The 24,855-nt window shown below is 40.8% G+C and overlaps 1 protein-coding gene across 3 annotated transcripts in view; it reads right to left on the bottom strand.

Annotated features, from left to right (window-relative positions):
- LOC139732820 (phosphatidylinositol phosphatase PTPRQ-like) overlaps positions 1–24,855 on the bottom strand; it is a 94,693-nt gene that overhangs the window by 15,866 nt on the left and 53,972 nt on the right. For all 3 annotated transcript variants that reach the window (XM_071643662.1, XM_071643661.1, XM_071643663.1), the window contains 13 exons: positions 16,309–16,351; positions 13,472–14,752; positions 12,451–12,741; positions 9,673–9,960; positions 8,777–9,088; positions 7,614–7,883; positions 6,436–6,572; positions 5,541–5,639; positions 4,326–4,392; positions 3,756–3,902; positions 2,525–2,653; positions 1,384–1,504; positions 214–281 (listed from right to left, as the gene is read on the bottom strand). In XM_071643662.1, the coding sequence (XP_071499763.1) occupies positions 214–281; positions 1,384–1,504; positions 2,525–2,653; positions 3,756–3,902; positions 4,326–4,392; positions 5,541–5,639; positions 6,436–6,572; positions 7,614–7,883; positions 8,777–9,088; positions 9,673–9,960; positions 12,451–12,741; positions 13,472–14,752; positions 16,309–16,351 (3,253 nt within the window). The remainder of the gene's footprint in view (positions 1–213; positions 282–1,383; positions 1,505–2,524; positions 2,654–3,755; positions 3,903–4,325; positions 4,393–5,540; positions 5,640–6,435; positions 6,573–7,613; positions 7,884–8,776; positions 9,089–9,672; positions 9,961–12,450; positions 12,742–13,471; positions 14,753–16,308; positions 16,352–24,855) is intronic.

Here is a 24,855-nt window from a genome sequence, read left to right as displayed (position 1 = left end):
ATGAACACAAATCGATACGATTTGTAGCGAATGTTGGATGTCTTCTGCGAAATCAGAATCTTTCGAAGAAATGAAGGGTTTAGAATTAACCGACTCTCACTGGAGTTATATACCGCAATACGGCTCATTAGGGCATATAAAACCTACGTAAAAGGAAACGAACTTTTTTTAAAGGGAAATCATGCGCCAAAATTCGACCTTTACAGTACTTACGTAACGGCACGGGTAGGGAGAACGGCGTATCGGCGTAGCCACCGGGTGACATCCCTCGGAAACGGTATCTGATGGAATTCAATTCAATTCAAATCAAATTTAGGTTCATTATGTATATCAACAAATTCAGCAAAATTCAGTAGGGGTGTGATCAGGAATCATATAATTCCTTGTGGACTTAATGAACAGCGAACCTATCAACCTTCATATAGTGGTGTGTCACTAAAAACTCATAAATTATCTCACTACTTTGCGGCAACTAAAACTTGCCAACATTCTGCATTGCCTGTTCCTCAATGTTTCACGGTATGCAAGCCATCTGCTGGATAGGAGGACGTGAGGACCCCAGTGATGATTAAAGTGAAGTCAGTTACATAATTGGAATAGCTTTGGATTTTTTTTTTTTTTTGGGGGGGGGGGGGGGGGGGTGGGATGGGGATGGGGGTTTTCTACAACAGTGTTTTATCGTTTGAATAAGTATATGAGGAATGCTCTAATTACATCATCCGTAACAATTGCTTAAAAGCAACTACTGTAAATCCAACCTTTCCGTTCCACAAATTCCTATGCTACTTCGTGAAAAGTGCACTTAGTGCAGTACACAAAAGTGTTTGAAAATGATTTAATGTCCTTTTACTACAAAAACATCATACACTATTTTTGTTAGACATTATTCTACGAAAACAGCCCTTTCATCTGTAACAATCCATGCATTGTGCTGAATGTTGTATACGTTTGAATGAAGAATTGATTGAATGAATAAAATTATGCACGTACAAACGGCTGGAAGAAGGCAAGACTAACTGACTGATTGATTCACTGACCATGCTGACTGAATTAATGAATGAAAGAACAGATGGATGGATGAATGAAAGAATGTGGTTTGGCAAAATGAATGAATGAATGAATGCACGAATGAACGAAAGAATACATGAATGAACGAATGAATGAATGCACGAATGAACGAAAGAATACATGAATGAATGAATGAATGAATGCACGAATGAACAAAAGAATACATGAATGAACGAATGAATGAATGCACGAATGAGCGAAAGAATACATTAATGAATGAATGAATGAATGAATGAATGAATGCATGCATGAATGAATGCATGAATGAATGAATGAGTGAGTGAATGAACGAACAAAGGAAGGAGTGAGACTTACACGTAAGAGCGACCATGAGCTAGCGGCCCGTTACAGTAAACGTCCTTCTCGTTCTTCGAGCACCGCTCCCCTCCTATCTCAATGGATAAAGTGGTCGCCACGCTCCTACGTCTGCGACGTCCTGAAATACACAACGCAAAAGTGTCTTATTAATGACTAATTTTTCCCTTCTTTATCTGACTTTCTACACACATTATCATATTGTCAAAAAGAAGAAGTTATTCATCGAAATGCCACGTAAAGTAAAATTACATCGGCTCACCCCCTGTCCCGCTGGCCCCTACTGAGGCGTTGGACAGTACTAGACATCTGCAGAATACTATAGTACTGTTCTTCCACATGGCTATACGACATACGGAAAATTATGTGTGACGACAAACTTGCCATCCATGTTTTCTCCCCCAAAATCTGTGGTTTCGGGGTGACTCCATTTTGTGGCATGGGTTCGAAACGAAGCGGTTCATAAAGCCACAGTCTTTTGTGAGGATGTATCATTATTGTTGGCAGACTTCATCGAAAACAGCATGGTCTCCTTCCTAACAACGTCTCCTTTACCGTTAATCAATGACTTCCTCAATGCGGAAATCTGTCAATACCCCACGCTAAATGGAATGTCCCCTATTCACTTCCGGGGAATGCCTTCACGTATAGTAGCTTGTCTGACACTATGCATTACCCATAAGCATCCATCTAATACCTCATTACTGACTTTCGAAAGAGGCACTAGCGTGGCCAAGATATACAACACCGATGAAAATGTTACTACACTAAAAAAGTTCTGACAAATTTAATCAACAATAATCTTCTCTGACAGTAACGTGAGTAGCATTTTGTTTCATTGAGTATGTTTAAATCATTCGATACGTAAATATTGCTAATTTGTAAAAGGTAACTACTTTTATGTGGGATGCTTTGTTGAAGACAAACGTTTTAAATTTCAGCCATATAGACTAGTACCTAAGAAGAAGACAAACGTCACGGAAAATGAATATTATGACTTTATATAATAGTTACACCTTTTGAATTATCACAAGCAAAACCACATTAAAGGTGTTATATAAAGTCATTTGAAATTGACTGGAAGTTAGACAAAAAATTTAGATAAATCATTGTGAATTGTCAGCCAGTCACTGGCAGTCACCTGATTGCATTTCACTGATGTCAATTGGATCACTAATCTGATATGGCGGAATGACGTCTTCAGAGATAGCCTCCGCCCAAGTCGTCATCTTGGGATGTGTTGAGTTCCCACTCTCCGGCTCGTTGGCAGCTGGAATAAAACAGATACCGGGTTAAAATTGGCATTTTGAGGTCCAGAATTTCATTCTGAACAGAGCATATAGCTTTTTCCTTCTTTCTATAGAAACCTTGAACTTTGATAATCATTTGTTGCATTATTTTTTGCCGTTAATTTTAATGAGTTTTCATTCAAATAATCATAACAACAATAATCATAGACCTAACATACATGTGTGCAGCTGTATATCGAATTGATAATTCATATAATAAAGTCACGTGTTCGACTGACAGACGACAGATACAAAGCACAAGTACATAATTGATACAGAGAAACCTGACAATGCATACACACACATCTATATGCGCGCGCATGCGTACACTTTTTTATGATGTTCTTGATATAAATTTCATTCAATAACAGCATCATGTTTACAATGAAATGAATACAAGCGAAACTAAGCAGCTATATTATTCTTTTAACTTGTGCCGTAAATCAATTATGTTTAACATACATTAAAATATCTTTTGAGTACACACGCCCGCACACACACACACGCACACACACACACACACACACACACACAAGCACACGCATCTATGGATATACCCACAGAAGTGTACATGCCATAGCAGGGACGTGATAACTCCCAACACATTCGCAATGTGACACACAACCCAACATTACACTGTTGAATTCCACTGCCTACATCTTGCTTGGTAATTGTACATGGTGTTTTGTTAAATAATTTAAACATCAATGATAATTTTGTTTTCATAACTTTAATTAAACTCTAGGAAAAGTTGTCAGAATATAAAATTAATTCCCATTGGTGTAAGTGTTGCCTCAGGATGTTTGTCATTTATATTCAATTGAATATGATTATAGAATGGCACCTTTAAACTCATGGCTACTTCAAAAAGAGGACTACTGCAATCTATTTCATTATAATTTTTTTTTTGTACAAAAATGAGTGAACAAAAACAAACAAACAAACAAACAACACATAACATTTAGGGGTGGAGAGAAGGTTGAAGTGGTGTTCTTGGGTGGGGTGGAGGGGAGGGGTAATGTTAGTAAGAGGTGTGGAGTTAGTAGAAGAAGGTAAAGGAAGGGGTTTACTCACAGAACTTACCGGCCGCTTCGGCGACGATCACACTGACGTGAGTGATTGGTCCATTGTCATCACTGAAAATGCTGGGGTCAAAGGTTACATCAAAGCCTGTCGATCGTATGGACTTGCTGGCAGGATGAGAGGGCACCACTTCCGGTATTTCAGGAACTGAAAGTGAAAAGGCATTTACTCCCATTGTGTCATTATTCCATTAAAAAAATCCCACAAAAGAAGTCCATTAATGTGCAGATAGTTATTTACATAGTATATGCACGTATAGGCATGCTGAATGTTTTGAGGAACATTCTCCGCAGATTGCCAGTACAATGTCTGGAAAAACCTGAAGTAAAATCATATCCATTGATGTTCTACATAAGATGAGTAGATTACATGTACAAGTGTATATACTACATGTATGGTTCTTCAATTTCGGTTCCCAGGATGATAATTGGTATGTTGGTTTTGTGTAATTATATATCGTTGAAATGTACAGCATCGAACTGAGCATCCAAAGTGTACAAATATGCTTAAACAAAGATTATGCATTACTCATATAGTTTTACTGAAGTATGAGGCAGAATCTCTACTTACTTCCGATTTTGGTTAATATCACACCAGACCTCTCTGGGCCATATCCAACTTCATTTTGAGCCTGAACCTGAATAACGAAAATTATTAGAGGAAGAAACATGGTAAGAGAGAGAGAGAGAAAGTTTAAGACTCGTAGACGTATTCAGTTATAAATGATCATGGCTTTTTTTCTGTAACGCAAGGTAACTTGGTATGAAGGCCAATGTTTTGAAGCCTTTACATGAACTATCTTGTTATGAGAGGTGGTAATTCCCACATGATATAAAAAGCGTCGTTGATGATATAGATAATAATGAGCACATGACGAGTATGATATTAACAGTAGTCATATATTGACATATTATAGGTTATTTCTTACGAGCAAACATACAAGAATATGTAAATGATTATGATAGAATTTAAGCAACATTTGACATTTGACGATATTCATTGTATCTACCCTCTGCTTGGTATTTATCTGTCTACCTATCTCTCTATCTATATATAAATGTATCTCTATCTATCCATCTACCTATCCATCTATCCGTCTATCTACATCATTGATATCTACCTACCTATCCATGTAACATCTATCCGTCTGTATATCTATCCATTCATCTTATATCTATTTATCTATCTATCTATCTATCTATCTATCTATCTATCTATCTATCTATCTTGATATCTATCCAACCAATCCAGTGAATCAGAAATATTTTTTCAGAGGAACTCACTATAAAGAAGTATTGTGTTGGATTGGTATTTAATCCATTGGTGAGAGAATGACACTGCTAAATGCATGAGAGTAGTTATTTTTACACAAATACTGCCCCCTCCTTCCCCCTCAATATTTATGAGTGGGATGTGTTGCAGCTCCATTACTCTACAGGAACTTTCATGGAAATAACCCCCTGCTACACAGACGATATTTCCAGAAGGGGTCGTAAGTCTCGCCTTCATGTAGCAATAGATACCTTTGAAACTTTGCTCTGTTTCTTATTAGCATGGCTCACGTGGCCCAGAGGTGAAACTCATGCTCGAAAATGCCACGAATGTGCAGTTGATAACTATAACAGCCTCTCCTGTCTCCCTCTATCTATCTATCTATCTATCTATCTATCAATTTACCTATCTATCTATCTATCTATCTATCTATCTATCTATCTATCTATCCATCTATTTTGATATCTGTCCAACCAATCCGGTGAATCAGAAATATTTTTCAGAGGAACTCACAATAAAGGTGTAGTTACATCCTCCTTTGAGCTGTTCAATGATGACTGAAGTCTGAGATACGGGTAAATATCTTTGATCCTTCGAACAGATTCTGGATTCCTGTTTGACAAAGTTGAGAAAAAAAAACCTCACATAAACAATACATCCAGGGAAGCGAGAGAGATAGTTAAGTGACATCCAATCATAAAAAATGCTTAAGACATGATCTGCCACAGCTTGTGAAAGCGTTAATCATGCTGTCATACATAAATATGCGGAGTTCATTACACTCAGGACCTACAGACTTGCACACACTTAAAAAAACGCACGCATATATGCGGACATACACTCAACCATTCGAAATGAAGAAGTAACGAACAAATATATCCTACAACAACCAGATATGTAAATTTCGAGGGCATTCCTCGTGGTACTTTCATACTATTATCGTTGAGTGGACATGAACGTCAAACAAACACATGATAATTTCGACTAAATTTGGATAAATTTGCATGCGTCGTAACCAAGAGTCACTGGGATAATTAAGCGTAATTGACATTTTCCTAACAAACAAGCGATCATAGTTTCCACTCTACATAATGGAAGATATCCTTTAGTCAGCTAGATTAACTTCTAAGCAAAGGCGGATTCTAAGCACTTTAGCCGGAACATTCGTTATATTGTGCTGTGTCAGCATACGCGTGTGTAGTGTAGTGCGTGCGTGTTTTTAAACGTGAATCGGTTATTGTCACTCTATAACCAAACCGAATATACACTGAGACAGACTTCAGAAGAACAATGTTTAGTATCTTAATACAAGTCTTCCGTAGTAATAATAAAGTACAATGTGTATATGAATAGGCATATTATGGTACATAATTTAATCGCAGTGACTCCATGGTATGACTGGACCTACCCCTGTCCTGTTGCCACTGTACTTGACTCTGTAGCCCCGCAGAACACCATTGGGACGCATCGGCGCCAGGAATCCCAGCCTGATCTGTTGAGGTTCTTGGAGCAATTCCAGCAGGAGACGATCCACAGGACCTGGTTCTATGAGGTCAAAGGTTCCATACAGAAGGACCTTAAAGTTGACTTATGTATTATACGTTTTCTTTCGGAACACGATGATCTCATTGATACAGTTTACTGTTCAGTCGAAGTTGCATAAGTTGAGTTTTTTTCAAGGGATGGGTAAGCGACATTATTATGTGTACAGAGGGTGTAAAAATTCTTTACCAAATTATAAAATTGAGCTGAGTTATGGCTTTACAACAATATGACCTCTATGCGTCATGTTCATTTAAAGGAAGATTGATATGTCTACCACATTAGCATTTGCGAAGCTGGAAGCATACTCAAAAGTGCTTAAGGAGGCGGTGGACTAAACTATTCAATCTACCATTTTCCGATAAATTTTAGTGGGCCTAAATCATCATGGCAACATACACTTTGAGCCATAAGTTTCTCGTACAAGACTGGTCAGGACTGGACTAATATTGGTCAATAAGCAATATGTTTATGCGTGAATATTGCAACCGTGGGACTACAGTTCTTTCTCTCCTTTTTTTTAGAAAAAGGGAACAGAATACAATGACAAAGTTTGATGGAAGTTTATAAAGTACGTATTTGACGCTCTCGATCTTAAATCAGGCCTCATCTGTCTGTAAGGGATCGAGAAATTGAATAAGATTTCTTTACGTGATGTCCATGATGACGTTGATAACTTTCTACTTCTTATAATCAAGTCCTTTCTAGTTTCACGGAAAAAAAGAAGACAATACTATAAGTATGAATATGGGCTTAAATGTACGTATAAACGTCATTGAACCCACTGTCCATGGTAATCTGGTAGGTCATGCTTAAAGTTTATGGTACATTGTTATGTAATGGAAATCTCTAAGGGAATGGATTGATACAGCAATTAAATTGCCGTGAAACGGGTTGCTGAAAAGACGACGTGCACAAGCTTGAAACGAGCCACCCCGTTACTTATTCGTTCACCCTGGGAGATGTCTACGCTTTATTTAACAAAACGCGTCGACAACTCGATGACTAATCAACCCTTAAGTCTGGCACGCGTTCAGTCTTTACCTGTCGGCAGGGTCCTATCAGTTACGATGACGTAAACACCATGTATATCGTTGACTCTGGCTGTGATGGAGACGAAGTAACTGGCCCCAGCCAACAGATTGTGGAAGGTAAAGTGCGTGACGTCCCCGTGCACCTTTCCGACTTCTTCGCTGTGTTCAGCCCAAGCTCGCAAGGCGTAATGCGTCCTGTAGCCCTCTCCGTGTGACCACGAGAGAGTGATGGTCTCTCTGGTAACGTTCGTTACCGTCACGTTTAGTGGTGACGCGGGTACTAAACAAAATAAAAAGCAAAGAAAGGAACATGTGGGTCTTAGATATACCCTCTGTAACAGGGTTTATCAGAAGCCAACAAAACAACATGCACTATTACCTACACTCAGTGATGATAGTATTACATTCTCCGCCTGTTCTTGCGAGCTAGTATATGATCATTGTATCTTCCATTATCTTCTTGTGTACAGATAATTGTATCATTTATCATGACATTAAATGATCGAAATGTGGCTTGTGGCAAATACATTGCTATCGTGGATTAAGGTTTAAATCATGGACCTGCCCTTGCCATCACTCAGTGAGCAATGTGGTTGCTGAACTAGACTACCTTCAAGTGGAGAATCAATGTATTTGTTGATGTGACTTTTGAATAACATAATCTGTCAGTGGTCAGCTTTAATGACTGAACCCTGCTTCGGGCACAGGACATAATTGTCTGGCACGATGATGATATACAATCAACGCACATTACTCAGGATGTTAGTAAGAATTATCCACCCAATGATACCCTTGGAACAGTCAGAAACACACGAGGAGAGTCTTTTGAAAAGTTCAAAAGTTACGGAAGGTGGATGATTTCACTCACGCCCGACCAAATGATGTGCTTTATCTGTTTTATAAAACAGTGTCATGATTTGAATTCCGCGGCAATCATTTTCAGAAGATTCCAAGACTAGCACTGTCTCCGAGCTAACGAAATCGCCCACAAAACAATATACTACAATGCATTTGTGATACACAAGCATATTATGCATCTGAGCGGAAAATTAAGGCCTGTGAGAAGTAAATTTGGACCATTATAGGCAAAACGAAAGACTGGTCATGTCATAGCTCAGACAATCATTTGGTTAGGATTCATTCTAACAATTCCATAATCATTCTGATACGTACACGTTCTCCTCTGGACGCCAAATGATCCGGAGCTAGACTTCTTGTAGCTGACCGTAAAGACCTGTATGTCGTAGGAGGTGCCTGGTACCAGAGCCGTGATAACGGTGTAGCAATCGGACCTCTGGTGGCGGGTTCCCGGAGTAGCCTGGCATTCCACAGGCAATTGCTGCGTGTCTACGACGGGATCGCGCACTCCCGTGGGTTTGTAACGAACCAGGTACGAGCACGTCTTACATTCCAGGGGAGCCAGCTGCAGTGTTATATTCCGCTCTGTGACGTTTGTCACATCAGCCTTCTCAGGGATCAACGGAGCTGTGGAAAGTCAAAGATGAAGCAATTGAAGCAACGTGACTAGTATACTATGACTTACGAATGAACAGTAACGTCGTACAAGTGGAAACTGATAGATATTCATACCTGACTTCACAAAATCGTTTCTTCGGTTCCTGTAAGGAAATACATTCCTGTGTGTTTTACTAATTTCTTAATCTTTGAGTATCATCATAAAACTGTATCTGATAGAATGCACAAATTGTCGAAGTCCCCTTGGGATCTCGTGGTGGGGGGGGGGGGGGGGTGGTGGGCATTTTGTAGCAGGTGTCAGATTATTAGATGATTTCGACTACTGAGCCATGATAAGCTGTATTACGCTGAAGAATTATCGGCGCATTAGAATTGTGACACCTCTCACAGAGTTCTTGATATGCTTGCTTATTGCAGAGTGAGACACTACGAGCGATTTGAGGCGCCAGTCTTTCATCTGTTGGATTAAACCTGAACTGATGTCTTAATTTCCTTGGCTAGCTATCCGATTGTGGTACTACATTCTTCAAATGAGAAAGTTATCCGCGAATAAATCTTTAAGAAAGAGAAAAGGAAAAGAACGAAACTCTCACCCAGAATGTAGCTGGCTTTGTTTGAGAAGACAGACTCATTACCGGAGTGTATCTGCACTTCAAACGTATGCTTCGCCCCAAACTTTGTGCTAAAGTAGGAGAACATTCCCTGTATGGTATTCCTTCCTACGCTTAGCCAAGTCAGTTTCTGCATGTACTCCTCATCGTCCACCTGGATGTAGATTGTGACGTAATCCACGAATGCTTCTTGCTGGAAGTCCCAAATGAGGTCAAGGGTGGGGTCGGGGGTTGCGCGCTTGGTGACGGAGAGATAGGGCGGTTGCAGACCTGCGCGTTGAGAGATTTGTGGATATAAACACACATTAGAGAAAGGGAGTCGAAAACATGACTTCCACCCACACAAAATATCATGAGTAATCATGGATCTATCGAGTGATATTTCAGTTACCTCGAGGTGAGGTGTGGAATGACTAACGTGCAAGGAGATACGAGGAGCGGAAAATTAAACGAGGCCGTGAGAGAAGACGTGGGAAGAACTGATAGCAGTGCGACATGTTATGAGGCTAAAGAGAGGTAATATTACGGTAAGGGAGAACGAAATATAAAAGTGGAGAGAAAGATAGAATGCCAGGCAGAGAGTTAGAGCGTGGAAGAGAGGGTAGGACCTACATATTATACAGGAACGATTACTGTACTCTGCCAGTAGTTCTTCGTCTGACACAACCTGCATGAATACATCGTATCAATGAGGTACTAGGCGAGACAAGTATACCTCCTTTATTGTGAAAACACACAAAACCAATGCATTACATTCGAGTGTCATGCGTGTATGGAACAATTTCCTTTGATCAAATAAACGTTTTCTATCGGTTTTCGTTAAACAAAATTTGATGTACCCATGTTTATAAAGTGCGACAATTTTCACGGTAATTTATTCAGTCTAAAATGTATTCTCGTTAAGATGCACATACGAGATTGTAATGGTGTTACGCCACAAGATAGCGAAAACAGAAACTGCTGTAAGTGATTATTATATGATATATACACGATATAAACACAACACCTCACCTACAGAATTTGACCGGAAGACAAGGGCATTTGGAAAGCAACAAATTCATGTACCGTAGTTTTAGCCCTTGCTAGTTGGCATAATCTCGTTTGTTGGGTTCATCCAGTGTTTTTACTCTAGCAATCTTTTTGTTTCCAGACTATATTCTGCAGTGCAAAGCTTTTGGCTGATCGCGATTCAGATTTATATTGCGGGGCATTACTTCGGGGGATGATATGTGTAATAAGCGCTAAATGGTTGATAGTTTTGCTGATAGAAATATGCATATACGGTTAAATATATATGTGTGGTGCCTGTGTGTGAGAGCAGGGAGGTGAGTAATATGGTCTCACCTCCCTGGTGAGAGACAGTGTGTGAGTGTTTCTTCACGACATGGGATGGTCTGGCATGATGCACCAGTGATAATTTGTGATTTACCCTGACTGATTGGCCATTGCAAGAGCAGTTACCTTTATACTAGTATATCCAAGCATACGATATACTAAAAGATAACACTTAAATGTTCGTCACCCTTTTTGCGCTCTAATTTATTTCATATTTCCATTTTCTCAATGATGAGATTACAAAATAATTGACAACAAGACAAGAATACAAAATATATACAATCATGTCTTTTGATTGTAGAAGGAAAAGAAAAAAAATATACTCGACACAAATGTACATGGTCATATCGTGTGAAAATGTCACTAGTAAGTATAAGAAATATGATATAATATATGACAGCATATGCCTAGGTTGAGGCTGGTCAATTTGCAAGACTAAGGTCCTATTGAGCAAGGGGGAAAATCATCAAAGTTAAGTCTTCGCTTAGGAAAGTTCTGCTCTTTGGTGACTCACGATGCCCCTTGATAGAAACCTTTCCCCCACTTTGCAGCAAATCAGCGCGTATATTGAACTTTTCCACTTACCTATCTTAAAATACGGCGTAAGGGCAATCACGTGATTATTATTCCAACAAGGCATGGTAATGAGGCAGATGAGAAAAGCCCAGCTAGAAAGCTCAGACTTGGTTCGCAGACGTGACATCGAGGCAGGCACGGTAACACTCCGCATGATATTCCGACCCCCGAGAACTAGCCCTGTCCCTGCACGCTACGAAGTGTCATGAAGCCCAGCACGTTAGCACTGTGTAATAACTCCATCCGCCCAATCGAGGTGACGTTCGGCTGCTGTTATGTGACGTGCTTTTGTCTTACACCCTTCCAACAGACACCAAAGCGTGTTTTTAAAGCTCCACTTCCTCTGAAGGCAAAATCCCAAACAAAATGACGTGTTCCCCCTTTTCGAAGGGACATGCCCCTCTGTCGTGTAAGCGGTGAGCTGTGTCTCACTGTTTCGCAAAGCCTGAGATTTGGCACCGGAGAGAGATCTCGCTTTTGTTCTGACTTGGCAGACGTCACCAGTGACGCGAAGTAACGTTTTCAGTTAGCAACAACTTTTCTTCGTTTTGGTTTTTTACTAACCTCCTAGAGGGCTCGAAAGGGGCTCCAAGGCTCTCTGTTTGCCGAAAAATATTTACATCTATGGAGAATGCCAAACAGAACTGGGCAGGTCGCAGTGCTGCCTGTGACTATTGCTCGAGTAAATGCCTGTCACAATTCTGCATTACCTGCTTTTGACACTGAACTATGAGTGTTCCTGTCGTGATACATCGAGTAGTAAGCGCGCGCAAAGGGACCAATATCTGTCAGCGGGTGACTCCTACAACTCAGAGCCCGCCTTCCTGCCGCGCTGTCATGCAAACTTACTTGTATAAAAATAGGACGTCGGCGTGCTCGCGTTGCCCCCGAATCCATCGAAAGCAGTGACGACCAGCCGATAAGAAGCGCCAAGGGGAACGCTGATATTCCAGCACCCAGGCCTTGGCTCTTGGCGATCGGTATGGACGGGTACGTCCGGACCAGTCGAGTTGCCGTGGAGACAGCGCACCAGTTCCACTCGATATGTGTAGTTGGACGCGGCAAGGGACGAGTTGCAGAGGCAAACGTGCACGGATGTCGGTGCGACCTCGAAGTCACAGAGCTCAGGTGCCGGGGTTGCTGCAATGGCGGGGAAAAAAAGAAATAACATAATTACGATGTCAAACCTCACTTCTAATAAACAATATCCTCGCTCAGCAGCAGCACGTATAGCTTATAAACAATCCATTTCAAACTTACTTTCAAAATTTGTAAATATCTGAGTTAATCATGATATCAGATCATGAACATTAAAGAAAAGCAACTCGCAATTATATACCGATAAAAAAAATGATACGTTCTATTGAATTTGCTCTGGAAGTGAAAGTTTTTGCCGACTGGGAGCTCTAACCATGATTTGATGAAGTAGAAGTTACAGTGAAATCAAGCGGTGAAATGGTGACAAATAAGAGCCAATCACGTCATCACGATGTCAATTCACTAGTCACCACCTGCCCAGCTGGTGTCAATCAACTCCACAATCTCCACATGAATGAGCTACTCTTCTTTGTATGCTAACTTCAAATTAAATGTGCGTGCACATACGCAATAGAATCACACAGCACATTGTTGTGTCTGAACAAATTTTCCCTTACAACCTACCCATTTACTGGCATTCAATAACTTTTCTCCATAGCCTCTTGAGTTTTACATGTTAAGGGGAATTTCGGGAGTTGGATAACACGAGACTAAGATCCGAGAGAACATGAAATGAACGGAATGACACCAGAGCAAAACTTCACAAGCCTTGGTTTTTCATCTTCGGTTTTCACATCCATCCTTTTGAACAGGGGTGACCACGAACTCTTACCCGACACTGGTGTCGTCGCGATGGGCGTGGTTGAATCGCGAATGGAGTCGGTAACATCCTTCAAACCATCATCCGTCGTATCGAGATACGTCACGACTTCGGTGGACGTCTCGACCGTCAGCAACTCCTCCGGCGTCTCCACGGACACTTCAGAGGCGGACTCCGTGACGAGATCCGTTATGGCTTCCGTAATCATTGACGAGCTTGGCTCCGGTCGAATCGTCGTCGAAGGAGTGACTGTGGCGTTTTGCAGAAGACTGGGCGTCGTCAAATATTCAGATGTATCAGTTGCTAGTTCGCTTATAATTTCGGTCTTTTGGACTTCGGTAAGTAGCATAGGCTCAGTCGTAAAGTCTGTAACAAGAGAGGTGACCGTAACGACCGTCTCCGATCCTTCAGTACTCGTCACGTTAAATGGAGCCCTATTTGAGGGACTACCAGTGTTTAATGTGATTTGCCTCGTAGACAGAGCTGGGGTTGTGGGATCTTCGGGACCAATAGATTCTGCCGAGGGCATGGTGGACACGTTCGCAGGTGTTGGGTGTACTGAAGCATTCTGCGGTTCCATCGACTGCGTGAAGGAGACATTATGGACAGAGCTGAAACTGGAACTTGCGCCCGTCGAACTTCTTTCCGTCGAGTTAGCTGGAAGCATGCTATCAGACACAGCCGTTGCGACGGACGCTGAAACTTTTGGCGGTGCTGTAGAAGTGACTGAAGAGGTCGGAGAGGGTGTGGGGGTTGAAGGGGCAACCAACTCGGTCGTGGTAAGTACTGTCATGTTCTCGGACGCTTTTGAAAACTGCGAGGTAATCTCAAAAACACTTGTGTGCTCTCCATTCCCGTGGGAGGAAGTCGGGCTAAATCTGCTCCCTGCAGGAGTTGTGGATACATCAGGATATCCAGTGGACGTATTTACGTCGTTACTGTTCGACGTTGTCAATGTGCTCCGAACTCCTTGAGCTGTAGTCCTTTGAATACTATCATTTGACGGTGTTTTTGGATTGCTCACTGAAAATGTAGTTGACGATTCTGTCCTTTCACCGACCGAATGTAATGTAGAAATTTCTCTGTGACTATTCACTGTGGACAACACGGTTAATAGAGAATTCTGCAAGGTCGTGGTGTTTTGTTTTAAAGCGTCCGTCACAAATAATGTTCCACTCTCACGTGAAGTCTGAACGACCGGAGTAGGCGAAGCAGAGTCCAGCGACCCCTGCCCATTTTGCGTCCTGCCGCCTTCTGTTGTTGCACCCAGAGATTGCACGGATAAGAATATTGCTGGAAAAAAAAAGAAGAGGATGGAATGTCAAGTGACTTTCCCCTGAACAAGGGACATTCTCTGTAAATGGCTTTCTTCGACAGAAAAACACCAAAAAATGGTCATTTACAACCCTTCAACATCAATCATGTCAATCAAAGAACAGGTTAAGAATAAAGATGTGAAACTTTTCGTTTGCATGCAATCAAACTGCTATTGCAGTAAATTGTGTATGTGTACGTATCCTACTTCTTCCCTCAATTAAACACATCTAGCATTTTTGATAGCGACTATATGGCAGAAGATGTCCAGTAAATATGTATCAAGAGAAGCTTTATGCTTATCCCTATACTATTTATGCTCGATCCATTCCATCTATGCATGCATGCCGGGTAGATACTGCTACGCCGAATTTCTAGGACCTTGTGTAAAAATAAAGTCCTCTGATCGGTGAGGCCAGTTCAACTTTGTTTGATTCATTACATCAGTGAAAAGGTACGATAGAAAGCTTTAACAATTTTAACTGCAAACATGACATTTAAGTTGAAAATATCAATACATGTGTATATGAATACAAGAAGGAATAAGTAAAAAAAAACCACAACAACAACCAAAAACTGAGTTATGTTCGTTGGGTTCTTTTGTAGTCAGCCCTCAAAACGACTGTATTACGAGCTATGCTTGAATTGAATTCGGTTCCGGATCTGTTATTCTTTGTGCTGGAATAGTACCGAACTTTATACGTAAAAACGTAATAGACTGATTACAAACGAGGTTAGGTGTGAATTCAGCCCTTGCTTGATTTCAGCAATCGTGAAAAAATCACATCCATAACGACGTGGCTAATGGCTACATGATATTCACCATTCAAACCCCTTCGCTGTGTTGTACCAAGTATCTATAATTATACAGAGCAACAGTTTGTTGCTGTATTTTTTTTTTTAAGGAAACATTTCCAAATTCTAGGTACGACCTTCACGTGATGCCTTTAGAGATGTAATAACTGACGAAAGTAATAACGATTATAACCCCATTGAAAGTCTGTGGATAAATGTTTCGACTCGTTTGAACATAAAATGATGCCAGCTAATGCCCCTGTAGCCGAAATAATGCGCGTCTATTGCGACACGCATAACCATTTTCGGCAATTCAAAATGTATCAATTGGTATTCAAAGCCGTGTGATGGTCGTCGATTGCCATGCTAATCGTTTTTCCACTTTCGACTGTGAAATGTAATGCATAACATATTATGACCCAATATACTAACGTGGGGATGTTATGCCTTTTGTATGTACCGATCAAACGCTGTATACTGATATGTATAAAATGTTTTCTCTCTCTCAAAACTACGTTACTGGAATGATTCTGATTACAACATATCTGCAATGATGATAATGATAATGCTGAAAATTATACGATCTTTTCTAGCTTGCTGCTACAAAAATATCAAAAGCACATTATACCGAGAAATTATGGATCAAAAGACAGAGTTCAGCATTGTATATGTTAATTTGCATGTGAGGAATTTTGTCCCAGATTATCTGAGTCTGTAAACATGAAAAGGGTGTTACTTACCAAGGATGTACACTATTGCCTCCATTGCTCGAATTCGGTTACTCTGCAATTAAAACAGAGGAAACAGAATGGAAATTAGGATAGAGGTAACACACACACATGACACACAAACACGAACACACGAACACACAAACACAACAAAAACAACATCAACATACACCTTCTACACGTCATGCACTTCTTAGAGAGCTGAAGAAACAGGGTATATCTTCGTATCATATACAATCAAACTAAATGAAAGGGGAGATGTGGGGTGTCATGAAAATGAACAATATTTAAGAAATAACTTCATAACAGTTAAAAAAACGGTTACAGCTCGTTGTTCCGAAGGTTCGTTATTCCGAAGGTTCTTCAGTCCGAAGATTCGTTATTCCGAAGGTTCGTTATTCCGAATTTCATTTTCGGATTAACAAATCTTCGGAATAACGAACCTTTGGAATATCGCCACAAATTCATTTTCGGATTAACGAACCTCTAGGTATAGGAAATTTGTGTGTTTCGGATTAACGAACCTTCGGAATAACGAACCTTCGGGATAACGAACAGCACCCAAAAACAACAAACAAACCATAAAGGCCCCCGGCTCCCACGATATGTCGCATATCATTCACGAAGCAGATGGAACAGATAGGTATAAAGGTCAGATTTAAAGGTATCAAGGTATCAAGAGTGTCCCGCAGCTGGTAAAATGTTATCACTTTCAGCTCCGTTCAGCTTGGAAGTAAAAGTGGAATAATCAAGGAGGAACCAAGGAGGTACGCCTAGTACCTCCTTGGAGAAACCAAATGGACGGGCTTGATGACACCGCACTCCTGGGTAGAAAACACCGAACACGACTGACCGATCGAACACGAGATGAATGAAAGAGAAGTCGACGATATAGAGCTGCTTTCACGCAGCACAGAGAAAAGAAAAGAAAAAAAACAACCTAGAAGCCCTAATGAGAAGCACTGATGAGACGAAAGCGAAAGAGGCCAGTATAATGCGCCTTTTGGCATCAATAGAATTACCTCGCCTTTCTTCTTCTGTTCGTGTTTTCTTTTCTTTTTCGCTTGCACAGATAACATCCTCCTATTAGCATGCTGTGTTTGTGTCTCTTCCTTTCGTCTCACAAGAAACTGGCAAATGACATAATCATAATAGATATCGACCTAGCACCACACCTCTTACACGGAAAGGCAGTTCCTGACAGCGAGTTGGAATGACAACGGAAACAAGATGATCTTACGATAGATAAATAGATAGATATATAGACAGATGAATAAATTGATAGATAGATAGATAGATAGATAGATAGATGGAAAGATAGATAGATAAATGAATTGACAGATAGATAGATAGATAGACAGACAGATAGATAGACAGAGAGTTAGATAGAGGGAGACGGGAGAGGCCGTTAAAGATATCAACTGCACATTCGTGGCATTTTCGAGCAGGAGTTTCACCGTCTGGGCCACATGAGCCATGCTAATAAGATTAGAGCAAAGTTTCAAAGGTATATATTGCTACATGGAGGCGAGACTTACGACCCTCTTCTGGAAACATCGTCTGTAGATGGGGGTTCTTTCTATGAAAGTTACTGTAGAGTCATGGAGCTGCAACATATCCCATTCATCACTGTTCATGACGTATTGAGGGGGAAGGAGGGAGCAATATTTTGTGTAAAAACAACTACATTGTACTTTTCTGCATTTAGCAGTGTCATTCTCCCGCTACTGGGTCGAATTGAGACCAAATCCAACACAATATATTGGGGGGGGGGGGGTCACAATGTGCACTTTTTCTGCTTTCTTTGGCACAGTTCGTACAAACTGTGTCGGGGAAACGTCAATGTTGAAAAAGTCATAGTTGAACCTTTCAAAATCTTGATTAAAGGTTCGGAAGTGACTTGGTGCAGTACAATTAAAACACAAACGAAATAGGCAATTTAGTCCACAGTAAGATAAAAAGGGTAGTCGATATAGAGAATGGAGTATGTTAGTGTAATAGAAAAATGATCCCTAAGTCACAAGACAAGTTTACATGTATTGAATATGAAAACTGTGATGAGGAACAAACACTTCCGATCGTTTTTTGTGTAATCTGGTCTGTTGAACATATAGGCTATATGTATTATGATAGTATCATGATTTAGTATAACGCTTCCAATAGGTAATATCTAGACTTTTGGTATGAGCGTTGGAATGATATTAAATGCATACTCTATTGTGAAAGGAAAGTGATACCAAACTACAGTGGCCGGACTATTGTGTTGATATCATTTAGGACTCAATACATATCAACTTGTACTATCATCCGTGTATATCATCAGCAAACAGCTACTGAAGAAAGGCTCAACAATTTAAAAATACAAAAACAACCAAAAAACCTTAAAGCCATGGAGCTGCAGAAGTTCTCTAATGTATCCGCCATGACCTTGATCATCTGCTACTGGTGGTAAGGTAATTGAAACAGTAACTACTAATTGCGAGTGGTCATTCAGGCAGCCGATGATCTAAACGAATGCATTGGCATCACCATAGTAACCACTGCAATCCGCATCCCCCTCCCGACTGCGCACGCGCGATATCCTTGGAATGGTGATTTTTCTCCCCGTAAAGAGGGGTGGGAGCTGTCCAGTGAACGTGACACGAATGATGTGATGCAATCAAGTTCGTCACTTCCCACTTCTGCATTCGATCGAACAAGGCTTCGACAGACCTAATTATTACATTCTATCCATTCTCCTCGGCTGGCCAAACTTCGTGTAAAATGAAACACACGCCATAATAGTAATAACCTCTGCGTAGCAGGAGGACTACTATAGTAACCCCCTTATTCAGCTCAGAATACCGGTCCATTACGGCCCGATTTGGTGCGTTTATTGTCGAAGCGAGCTGCGACTGAATGAGTGGAAGTATCCTAATAGATTTGTTCCAGCTTCCAGGCCCGAGTCTATTAGTCAGTAATGTGGGTAATGTAAGAGGAGAAGACTGCAACTTAGTGGATGAATTCCCCCCGCGCTAGTCCTTCCTCTGTCCATCTTTCGACTCCTGTACGTCAACTAAAGTCGCAGAGTCACTGCCTTCACCGTTGACCGTATTTAACCGCGTTCACTTCTGTGATCGCGAGCCACCCTCCTGTCCTACATAGCCTAACATAATAATATTATGTTTTATTACCAGGTTATCTATTTCACATTACACACATCAATCACTTTACGTCCACGCGTGACAAGTGTCATTGTTTGATAGTCATCAATCACTTTACGTCCACGCGTGACAAGTGTCACTGTTTGATAAAACATTGGAATTGTCAGCAAAAATGCTAATGGATTTCATGAGAATATATTTTACATCACATTAAATGTCAAAAATTGATGTTACCAGAAGTATCAGTATTGCAACATTTTGTAATGTAACCATCATCATTACGATTATTATTGTTGTGATTTATATTTTCTTTAGTACCCAAGGAAGACAAAAAATAAAATTGTATAGTTATGATAGCAAATACAGCATTGCGAATAAGTTCGTCTCATTAGAATTAGTTCCAATTTTTCGTTTTACATATAGTTTACGGCAATGGACGTCTACGTGTAAATTCATAAGAGTCTTTGGTTTATTAAGTTGTTGTTGTTGTTGTTGTTGTTGTTGTTGTTTTATTCTCCTACAAGTTGATAACTAAGGGTGTTTACATGAGAGAATGTTTTGCCACGCCAACACAGAATTCCATGCGGACTTGTATGGTCAGGGAGGTGGTACATCTCCCTTGTACGATCATGATATTTTAAAAAGGCAGAATGCTGACGGCATCCAGCAGTGAAACAAAGGGATAGAGAGTGAAGAGGATAGGTAGATGTATCTCTGCTACCTCATTGTTTTTTACCATTCCCCTCCCTCTCCCCCTGACAATGCTTTCCTGCTCAACAATCACACCCACTCGGATTAGCATCAAACCTTTGCCAGCACTCTGCCCGAGGCACGGCTCGCATCCTGCAATTACGCTACGCCCCAATCTCAGCAGACAGGCGGTGTATGGAAAGGAACGGCGGTATACGAGGGGCGGGGTGGGACGAGGGGAGTTAAGGGGGTCGGGTGCAGGGGAATAAACGTCTGCCTCCTTCATTATCCCACGAGACCAATGAGAAGTCACTTGTTTACATTCGCTGTCACCCTGTCTAGTTGATATGACTCCACACAATCATCAGTCTACTAAATAACTGATATATAAATACATCATGTAATATACAAAAAGCCTTTGTCATAAAATCAATGTATGTATGACATACATGTATATATTAATGTATAATAGTGTTTCTGTGTCTACTTCTGTGTGTGTGTATGTATATGTATAATATCAAACCCATACAAATCAGTAAAACAACAACAACATGAGAGTGTGATACAAGCCTTGTTGTTGTTGTTTGCATTGGCACAGGACAAAATAGGGGCGGAAACGCTCATTGTGGGTAACCACATCCCCCATCCCGCCCTGTATATTAAGGGCTTTTTACACTTGTGTTTCTTAACCCCGGACTTTCTCTGACCCAGGACTATCGTTAGTCCCGTACCAATTTTTTCAGCTTTTTACACTCGCCAATTAGTCCCGTACTATCTCTTGTCCGGGGCTAAGGAGAAAACTGACCTTTTTTACACTCGTATTTCTTAGCCCCGGACTATCCAAACCACATGAATATTCATAATTACGCTGTGTACTATACACGTACACGCACGCACCGGCAGCACTTGATAACCTCGTTTCTGATTGGTCAGTGAGGGTCGGACTTCGTCTCCGCCGCTTAGCCCAGGATTATTTTTTCGTTCTGTTTACACTCACTTGCTTGGCACCGCAATTGCGGTGCTAACCCCTGCTATTTTGCAGGGCCAGATAGTACCGTACTATCGGTGGGGCTAGCCCACTTTGGCAAAAACGAGTGTAAACAGAAAGTGGGCTAAGGATAGTCCCGTACCAACGGTGGGGCTAAGGCCCCCCCTTAGCCCCACCGATAGTCCGGGGCTAAGCAAAAATTTACAAGTGTAAAAAGCCCTTTAGTCTACTACCATCCTCGTTCCAATCTCTATAGGGCGGGAGGGGATCCCGTTCTTTCCCTACCAATTCTCTCTCACCCCACCCCCATACATATTTCGCTGCCAAGATACATAATGATATCACATTTCAGCGGTAGCATAGATACAAGGGAGGAGCCATAGTATAAATACTAACCATGAACATTTTGTGAGTGATACATCGATGTGTACCGCAAGGCGCTGAAGGGGAGGGGGATATGATTCCCCCTTCAATGTTTTTTTTTTCTCACGGCACACTCTTAACTATCCTTCGATGTATCACTCCTATGTTTCAAATCTATGAGTTAGTTCAGAGTGGAGATTCACCTCCAATCACTAATCATAATTTCAATGATGATGACTTCAGGATATTCTCATTGCCTAATTGCATTACTGAGCAGGGCAGTGATGTCGTCATTGATGTTATTGCTGTTATTGGTCGAATGGGGGTAAGGTTATTGTACAGTTCTCTTTGCTAAGGTATAGTTCATCTGTCAGGTTCCTTTGCTTAGTTCCAGTGATTTTAAGCAGTCTTTAATAATTTCAAGAATCTTGTAATAATTATAGAAAATAATTCACAACATGGTTCCTGCTCATTTGCATCATCATCAGCACCATTATCATCATCATCATCATCATCATCACCATCGTCATGATCATTATCATTATCATCATCATCATCATCATCCACGCCCCTTAGCTTATCTTCAACTACTCACTGATCTCCTGGATCCCATACATTCACTGAATATTGATAAAGTTTTCTGTACACTTGCATCAATTCATTGGAGCCAGTTACCCATCGATATCCACACTGCCGCTACTATGGAATCCTCTGAAACGAGTTTGCAAAATGATAATAATAATGCTAATGCTAATGCTAATGCTAATAATAATAATAATAATAATAATAATAATAATAATAATAATAATAATAATAATAAAAAATAATGACAATAATAATAATAATAATAACAATAATAACAATGATAACAATGATAACAATAATAATAATAGTAATAATAATAACAATAATAATAATAATAATAATAATAATGATAATAATAATCTTAAACAGTCCCGTATTATAGTTAAACCCGTTAAAGCGTTTATACTTCGTAGCTCTATTTGAAACACGTTGCGATGGCGATAGCCTCTGAAACAGGCTGACCTCCGTTCCCGTTACACGTATCGTAGAATGCATAGAGGCAATTCTATCCTTGTGCATCCTAAGTATCTTAGAGAGATGCCCATCATCACAAACCAAGTCCTCCTTGCGACTCGACGAACAACGCTGTACAGCGCAGAACTTTCGACTAGCACGAAAACATACGCCCCCTTCCCGAGTTCCTCCTCCCAATCTTCCTGCCTATCATCACCCTGCTACTGCTTCTTTTCCAACCCTCTTCAAGGCTTGCCGAACTCCATTACATAATGAATACACCCTTTGACCATCGGGACTGTCATTCTCTAGATATCCGCCTCCCCTCCTCCTCCCCAACCAACACATGACACCCGTGTCGCAAACTGCAGTTTAGGATCCAGACTTTTGATCAGCAAAATTGTCGCTGCGATGTCCCTTCTGTTTTCCTCTTCTTCCTCCTCCTCCTCTTCCTCCTCCTCCTTCTCCTTTTCCTCCTCCTCCTCCCCCTCCTCCTCTACCTTACATCGCTGCGGCTGCCTCATTCATCTCTTCGCAAGTCATTTCGACCGTGTCAGTGAAGACGATTACGCGGCATCCGACGCCAGGCGTCAGTGCCCGGAAGAAAAATCCCCGCAAGGTTCCCGCCATTATGAAGCGATTCGTCTTCATAACAAAGATGACCTTTACGGTGGCGCTCGCACTTTCTGACCATCCGATGAACCCCACTCTCGAGCCACCAGAGTGTGCGTATGAACGTGAATATTGCTAAACCAGTGTCACGAGGAGACAATTTAGATTGCCAAAACAATCACGTGAACCACTTATAGTGATAATTGTAAATTAAAAAAAGAAACGAAAAAAAAAGAAGGCAATCAATCAAACGAACTGGTGGTATACAGACGAGCATTCAATTATAGTGTGATTGTGCTCAATGAGATCCTGTCGCTGATGAACACACATAAGTTTTAATTACTGGAAATCGCGCGAGTACAAACACAAACAAATACACACATCCACACACAAGACAATGCTGACAAATGCGATTACCGTTTTAATGGCTTGAGTTTCATTAGTAATTTGATTGGGTGCCGCTGGATGGTCGTTCAATTGCCATATTTCATATAGCATCACACGTCTGTTCCTATTTTGTTGAACGTTTATTTCTGTTTCAACGAACAATGACATACATACACTGACTTCGACATCTCCACAAATTGTAGTCAAACGGACGTTTGTTTACACAATCATTTATTTCTCAATGTCCATGCTGTATTACCCTACCATTCACTTAGGTATTTTTTCTTGATATGAATATAGCTATTGAAATTTTGGCGCAATGCATTAGCGTGTACATGCCAAACTCGACAGGGTCCGATATCTGTCTAGCACATGTTACAAAGGAGGAAAGAAGGACCTAAGCAAAAAAGATATCTTTGGTTAGCTTTGATCCTAGATGCTTGCTGATCTACAAAGACACGTCTGGGGACATTGCCAACGGTTTGTAACAGTGAGAGCAATAGTACAACGCCCAAGAAGACGCACGATTCATCATAATGATAAATATGGTAATGGAAAAAAGAGAAGACGAAGGAGGAGGAATATAAGAAGATGGAGAGAAGAAAAAATAGCATAGAGGTGACGATAATGTTGACGAAATAATTACTGCGCACCGAAGATATCAACAGCGTTACTTGTGATCCGAAGCAAGGCTTTTACTCGCTCTCAAGACAAACCCGGCACTACAAAGACAAAGCAAAACAAAAATAAAAGACCAAAGAAATGTGAAAGACAGAAGCGAAGCTCTTGTAGCCATGCAGGCTCACGTGTCCTGGCAAAACACGCTGTAACAAAGAAGATGATAATATCAGATGTTGCACCTGTGTCACGATGTTGTTTTTCCCCACATTAACAGAAACGGAAAATGCACCCCTCTTCAACGTCCCATCAGGGTAAGACCCACGTATTCCTATATATATAGTTTAATCACACCCAACGATGAGAAACAGGCGCTGGAGAGAAAAAGAAAAGTACTTCTGGTCATCGGGTGGCATGACAAGACGATGGCTGTAGAGACGATGCCTGAACAACTGCTCCTTTTTTGAGACTTTGAAGGAGATGAGAACAAACATCTGAACACGTCCGAAGAGTGACAGGTGAAGAAGATCTAGCCTTCTTTCGAATTAAAAAAAGAAAGGAACACATTGAAAAACCCGTCTGCGTTTGCGAAGTTTTCCAGTGAGTAACCTGACCTGGTATTTCCGATTTTAAGCCTCGAGTTCCCTATGAGTAAAATTCAAATCCGCGGCCGCCGAACTCTTTTGGGAACATTCAATACTCAAATTCAGGCCATACTTC

The sequence above is a fragment of the Diadema antillarum genome, unplaced genomic scaffold (assembly GCF_040938485.1).
Source record: "Diadema antillarum isolate AM-2024a unplaced genomic scaffold, OU_Dant_1.0 seq00000451_RagTag, whole genome shotgun sequence".
Lineage (NCBI taxonomy): Eukaryota > Metazoa > Echinodermata > Echinoidea > Diadematoida > Diadematidae > Diadema > Diadema antillarum.
The sequence above is the reverse complement of the archived record's forward strand: the minus strand, read 5'-3'. Positions and strand labels throughout refer to the sequence as shown.